We start from the raw sequence: 7,365 nt of genomic DNA on the forward strand, positions 1-7,365 counted from the left end.
AGATTAAAGGAAGAGCTTAACAGCCTAGTACACAAAGTCTTAAATCAAGAAGAGACCGTGGTCAACACGGAAGGAGAACAAAGATTGGTCATACTCATCAAAGTGGACTGAATTTTGAAGCTTCATTATGTGTGTCACGTTTTATTTAATTTTATGTGTCACGTTTTTATCATATGGTCGTAGTTGTCACATTTATATGTGTCAAGTTCTTTTGTGTGGGAGTTACAAGAGTGGAGTCAAAAGGTCTTCATTATGGAGCTTTCGTTATGAAGACCAAGAGTCTTATTTAGTATGCTTTTATTGGAAAGACCAAAGGTCTTAGGTGTGTTAATGTTGAAGTCCAAAGGTCTTGTAGGTGTCATTTTCGTCCTATAAAAGGGACTACCTTTCCATTGTAAAAATCAGATTATCATATATGCAAATTGTGAGTTTTTATCTTCTAGAGTTCTTGAAGAAACTTGTGAACTTATCAAGGAGGTATCCTTGTGGCGTTCAACTTGACTTATCAAACGGATTTCCATCCCCGTTTGTGGCGTCTTCCTTATACCAAGGTTCGTGCTTTGCTAAGCATTGGGTCGAGGTTCCATTCCAACATCGTTTGTTCTTGGTGGCTGTTCCATATTTGGTGTCGGGTTTCATCACAAGTTGGTGTGGTTCGTATCAGTTGGTATCAGAGCAAAGGTTCATCCGGTTTGGCTTATCCTTTTTATTCTTTTAGTATCTCAATATTTCAAAAAAAAAAACTCAAATCCGTAACCATTGTTGTTAATTTCTTTGTCACACTCGTTTCCTTGTTCAATCTTTTCCTTATTTCTTTTTCTTGTCCTTGTGAAATTCCTTGAAATTCGAATCTGTTTGATATTGCTAAGTCCTAATCTGTCTTCATTTCAACTCATTTGTTTTCCCTTGTTCCCATTGTTTACTCTAGTGTCAAAGAGTTTTGGAAGCATTGTTATTGAAGCGTTTTGGTATTAATTCGTACTTGAATTCAGGTTGGCTTTTGGTATTCAAAAAAAAAAAAATCAAAGGAAAGGTAAAGGAAAAAGGAAGGAAGAGGAAAGGGTTCCAAGAGCAAAAAAATAAAAAAAAAATAAAAAAATAAAAAAGAGTCTGGAAACCCATCTTAATTTTTTTTTTGTTATATTCTTGTTCCTTATAGTCTAAAGGCCCTTTTGCCTAAACCCCACTCTAGTGTTCCAAAATCACCAAAAAAAAAAAATCACCACTTTTTCGCCACTTTTTCATCGATTTTCGTTTGCTTTATTGGGTAGAATTGACTGCTTGAACCTCCATTTCACTAGTTTTCAAAGAGCTTAAAGAAGATAAAGAGTGGAAAAAGGCAGAGGTGTGAGCTTATTTGAGGGTAAAAGCCATCATTGAGTGAAACACGAGTGACTTTGAGTGACCACTTTTCTTTGAGTGGAACACGTGAAGGAGTGCATTGAGGTCCTTTCTATACTTGTCTAACTTTATTGTTTTGTAGAATTTTTAATCATGTCACAAAACACGGGTGATAACAATCCACAACCTACAGTTCCAAATCTACAACTTCAAGCCATTATGGGGGAGATGAGGAGATTGTTGAGGGAGGAGTGTGCGCAAATACATGAGCGGTTGGATAGGGTGGAAGAAGGAGCACAACGGAGACCAAGGGGGAGAAGAGTACACCAAAGGGGGAATGAAAATGTAGGAGATTTCGAAGGAGTAGTTTCTGATGAAGAGGTTGATAGGATGTCGACGGGTACCAATAGGAGGTATGGTGGGAATAGAGAAGATAGGAACCAAGTAGACAATTATTTGGGGAATATAAAGATGAGAATCCCAGCCTTTCAAGGGAAGAGTGATCCTGAAGCATACCTAGAGTGGGAGAAGAAAATGGAGTTAGTCTTTGATTGTCACAACTATTCAGACATGAAGAAGGTAAAACTTGCTGCCATTGAGTTTACTGATTATGCTATTGTTTGGTGGGATCAGTTGTGCACTAACAGGAGACGGAGTGGAGATCGCCCTATTGAAACATGGGAGGCAATGAAGAGGGTAATGAGGCGACGATTTGTACCACCTCATTATTATCGTGATCTCTATCTTAAGTTGCAAGGCCTTCATCAAGGCTACAGAAGTGTTGATGAGTATTACAAGGAGATGGAGATGGCTATGATTAGAGCCAATGTTGAAAAGGATCGGGAGGCAACAATGGCGAGGTTTTTAAATGGGTTGAACCGAGAGATTGCTGACCCAATCGAGCTACACCATTATGTGGAGTTAGAAGATTTGGTTCACATGACAATCAAAGTTGAGAGACAGCTCAAGAAGGGTAGTTCAAGTTCGAGATCAAGGCCGAGCACACACAAGCCAAGTACAACACCTTGGAGGTCGAACTATCCAAAGAAGGATGACCAACCCAGTTCATCATCTACACCAAAACCATCCACTACAGCCACGCCACCTCAAGGTAAAACAACTCAAACTAAGTCTCATTCTAGTGAGATAAGGTGTTTCAAATGCCAGGGGCGGGGACATATAGCCGGCCGGTGTCCAAACCAAAGAGTTATGGTGATTCGGGAAAGTGGAGAAATAGATTACGAAGATGAAGATGATCTTGCCGACATGCCACCATTGGAAGATGCTTCGACAATGAATATGGCCCGAGAATGCGGAGAGATGCTTGCACTAGTTACAAGGCGAGTCCTGAATTTGCAAGCAAAAGAAGAGGCAGAAGAAGTGCAGCGGGAGAACATCTTTCACACTCGATGTCATGTGAGGGACAAGGTATGTAGTGTCATTATTGATGGAGGTAGTTGTACTAACGTTGCAAGTGCTTCTATGGTTGACAAGCTTGGGCTTACAACGCTTAAGCATCCTTGTCCATACAAGTTGCAATGGTTGAATGATAGTGGTGAAGTGAAGGTTACAAAACAAGTACTTGTTTCATTTCGCATTGGCAAGTATGAAGATGAGGTGTTGTGTGACGTCGTTCCAATGCAAGCTGGACACCTCCTTCTAGGAAGGCCTTGGCAATTTGATCGACGAGTACAACATGATGGCTTCACCAACAAGTACTCATTTACTTTCCGTCAGCGGGCAATCACTCTAGCGCCTTTGACACCAAAACAAGTGTATGAAGATCAAGCGAGGTTGCAAAAATTGAGTGACAAAAAGAAACTGAGTGAGCAAAAAGAGAGTGGAAAGATGAGTGAGAGGAAACAGAATGAGAGAAAAAGAGAGAAAAGTGTGGAATCAAGTGAGAGAAAACAACACTTTTATGCAAACAAAAGTGAGATTAAGAGAGCATTGTGCACAAAACAGCCCATGATTTTACTAGTGTATAAGGAGACTCTTTTAAATGCTAACCAACTTGATTCTTCGCTGCCAAGTACCATTGTGTCTCTTTTGTAGGAATTCGATGATGTATTTCCTGAGCAGGTACCACATGGGTTACCACCTATTAGAGGAATAGAACATCAAATTGATTTTGTTCAGTGTGCTTCCATCCCAAACCGACCGGCCTACGAAGCAATCTGATGAAACAAAGGAATTGCAAAGGCAAATTGAAGAATTGATGGAGAAAGGACATGTGAGAGAAAGAATGAGTCCTTGCGGTTGTTCCAGTGATTCTAGTTCCAAAGAAGGATGGAACATGGAGGATGTGTGTTGACTGTCGAGCCATCAACAATATAACGGTAAAGTATCGACATCCCATTCCTCGTTTAGATGACATGCTAGATGAATTGCATGGTTCTTGTGTGTTTTCAAAAATTGATCTCAAAAGTGGGTATCATCAGATACGTATGAAAGAAGGGGATGAATGGAAAACTGCTTTTAAAACTAAACATGGTTTGTATGAGTGGTTAGTCATGCCTTTTGGATTAACTAATGCACCTAGTACTTTCATGCGCTTAATGAATCATGTATTGCGTGCTTTCATTGGAAAATTTGTGGTTGTGTATTTTGATGATATTCTTATTTACAGTAAGAATTTGCATGACCATGTGTTGCATTTGCAATCTGTTTTGGAAGTCCTTAGGAAACAAAGTTTATACGCTAACCTTAGCAAGTGTACATTCTGCACCGATAAGCTTGTATTCCTAGGTTTTGTTGTAAGTGCTACAGGTATTCAGGTGGATGAGGAAAAGATCAAAGCCATCCAAGAGTGGCCGACCCCTACATCGATAGGTAATGTTAGAAGTTTTCATGGACTTGCTAGCTTCTACAGGAGGTTTGTGCAAAATTTTAGCACAATTGCCGCTCCACTTACAGAAGTAATAAAAAAAAATGTGTCATTCAAATGGGGTGAAGCTCAAGAGGAGGCATTTCAGCTGCTGAAATACAAGCTTACGCATGCTCCTTTACTTGCTTTGCCTAACTTTTCTAACACTTTTGAAATTGAATGTGATGCTTCTGGGCTTGGTATTGGCGCTGTTCTTATGCAGGATGGGAGACCGCTTGCATACTTTAGTGAAAAGCTAAGTGGGGCTGCCCTCAATTACCCCACTTATGACAAAGAATTGTATGCACTAGTGCGTGCCTTAGAAACATGGCAGCACTATTTGTGGCCAAAGGAGTTTGTGATTCGCACGGATCATGAATCCTTGAAACATTTGAAAAGCCAACACAAACTCAACAAGAGACATGCACGATGGGTTGAGTTCATTGAGACCTTTCCTTATGTCATTCGGTATAAACAAGGTAAGGAGAATGTGGTTGCTGATGCCCTTTCTCGCAGGTATGCTCTAATCTCTACTCTTGATGCTAAATTGCTTGGGTTTGAACATATAAAAAGGTTGTATTCTGCTGACCATGATTTTGGGGAAATTTATGCTCTTTGTGAAAAGACTGCTGAAGGAAAGTTTTATAGGCATGAGGATTTTCTATTTAGGGAACATAGATTGTGTGTGCCTAATTGTTCTGTGAGAGATTTGCTTGTTAGAGAGTCCCACGGGGGAGGGTTGATGGGACATTTTGGAGTTGCTAAAACTCTAGCTATGTTGCAAGAGCATTTCTTTTGGCCCCATATGAAACGGGACGTTGAGCGAATTTGTGGTAGGTGTGTCACATGTAGGCAAGCTAAATCAAGAGTGCAGCCAAATGGCCTTTACACACCCCTACCTATCCCTAGTTCACCATGGGTTGACATTTCTATGGATTTTGTGTTAGGTCTACCAAGAAGTAAGCGTGGGAGGGATTCAATCTTTGTGGTAGTAGACCGATTTTCTAAAATGGCTCATTTTATCCCTTGTCATAAAACTGATGATGCATCTAATGTTGCAGATTTGTTCTTTAGGGAAATTGTGAGATTACATGGTATGCCTAGAACAATTGTATCAGATAGGGATGCTAAGTTCCTAAGTTACTTTTGGAAAACATTGTGGGGAAAACTTGGGACAAAATTGTTATTTTCTACTACTTGTCACCCTCAAACAGATGGTCAAACAGAAGTAGTTAATAGGACCCTATCCACCTTGTTAAGGGCAATCATAAGTAAAAACATTAAGACTTGGGAAGATTGTTTGCCACATGTTGAGTTTGCCTATAATCGTGCAATGCATTCTGCTACTAAATTTTCACCATTTGAAATTGTGTATGGTTTTAATCCTCTAACTCCTTTGGATTTATCACCTTTACCTGTTTCTGAGCATTTGAATTTAGATGGCGAGAAGAAGGCAGAATTTGTGAAGAAATTCCATGAGAGGGCCCGACTCAACATAGAAAGGAGGACTGAACAATACCTTAAGCAGGCTAACAAGGGTCGTCACAAGCAGGTTTTTGAACCAGGTGATTGGGTATGGTTACACATGAGGAAAGAGAGATTTCCAACACAAAGGCGTTCTAAATTGCTGCCTCGCGGAGATGGTCCATTTCAAGTACTTGAACGGATCAATGACAATGCCTACAAACTCGATTTGCCAGGTGAATATAATGTTAGTGCTACATTTAATGTTTCTGATTTAAGTTCATTTGATACAGGTGAAGATTTGAGGACAAATCCATCTAAAGAAGGGGGGAATGATGAGGACATCAAGGACCAAGTATCAAGTCCAATTCCAGTGGGTACAGTGACTAGGGCACGAGCTAAGAGATTCAAGGAAGAGCTTAACAGCCTAGTACACAAAGTCTTAAATCAAGAAGAGACCGTGGTCAACACGGAAGGAGAACAAAGATTGGTCATACTCATCAAAGTGTACTGAATTTTGAAGCTTCATTATATGTGTCACGTTTTATTTAATTTTATGTGTCACATTTTTATCATATGGTCGTAGTTGTCACATTTATATGTGTCAAGTTCTTTTGTGTGGGAGTTACAAGAGTGGAGTCAAAAGGTCTTCATTATGGAGCTTTCATTATGAAGACCAAGAGTCTTATTTAGTATGCTTTTATTGGAAAGACCAAAGGTCTTAGGTGTGTTAATGTTGAAGTCCAAAGGTCTTGTAGGTGTCATTTTCGTCCTATAAAAGGGACTACCTTTCCATTGTAAAAATCAGATTATCATATATGCCAATTGTGAGTTTTTATCTTCTAGAGTTCTTGAAGAAACTTGTGAACTTATCAAGGAGGTATCCTTGTCGCGTTCAACTTGACTTATCAAACGGATTTCCATCCCCATTTGTGGCGTCTTCCATATACCAAGGTTCGTGCTTTGCTAAGCATTGGGTCGAGGTTCCATTCCAACATCGTTTGTTCTTGGTGGCTGTTCCATATTTGGTGTCGGGTTTCATCACAAGTTGGTGAGGTTCGTATCAACTTCATTGTCAGAAGGATGGGGAACACTCGTCTAAAATCATCCGGCGTCACAACCATCATGGTTACGTTGGTTGATTGAGGATGTTTGAAAGCTGTCCGAACGGACTTCACTGTCGGAGTGATGTATTGCTGACACTTATTCGAAATCATCCAATGTCACCACCCTCCGATGGGATTTTGGCGAGCGTTCACGTTGGGTGATTGCGGATTTTTGAAAGCCATCTTGAACGACTTCATTGTCAGAAGGATGGGGGAGACTTGTCTAAAATCATCCGGCATCACAACCACCAACTGGGTGGTTACGTTAGTTTATTGAGGATGTTTGAAAGTTGTCCGAACCGACTTCATTGTCGGAGTGATGTATTGTTGACACTTATTTGAAATCATTCGGTGTCACCACCCTCTGATGGGATTTCGGCGGGCGTTCACGTTGGGTGATTGAGGATGTTTGAAAGCCATCATGACCGACTTCATTGTCAGAAGGATGGGGGACACTCGTCTAAAATCATCCGGCGTCACAACCATCAAATGGGTGGTTACGTTGGTTGATTGAGGATGTTTGAAAGCAGTCCGAAACGACTTCACTGTCGGAGTGATGTATTGCTGACACTCATTTGAAATCATCCA

The 7,365-nt window shown here is 40.4% G+C and overlaps 1 protein-coding gene across 1 annotated transcript; it reads left to right on the forward strand.

The window, feature by feature from the left end:
• The first annotated feature begins 1,494 nt into the window (after positions 1–1,494).
• On the forward strand, positions 1,495–3,396 carry LOC133030365 (uncharacterized). Its single transcript, XM_061103097.1, has one exon. The coding sequence runs from the start codon at positions 1,495–1,497 to the stop codon at positions 3,394–3,396; it is 1,902 nt and encodes a 633-aa protein (XP_060959080.1).
• The last annotated feature ends 3,969 nt before the right edge of the window (positions 3,397–7,365 follow it).

Source organism: Cannabis sativa, chromosome 8 (assembly GCF_029168945.1).
Source record: "Cannabis sativa cultivar Pink pepper isolate KNU-18-1 chromosome 8, ASM2916894v1, whole genome shotgun sequence".
Taxonomy (NCBI): domain Eukaryota; kingdom Viridiplantae; phylum Streptophyta; class Magnoliopsida; order Rosales; family Cannabaceae; genus Cannabis; species Cannabis sativa.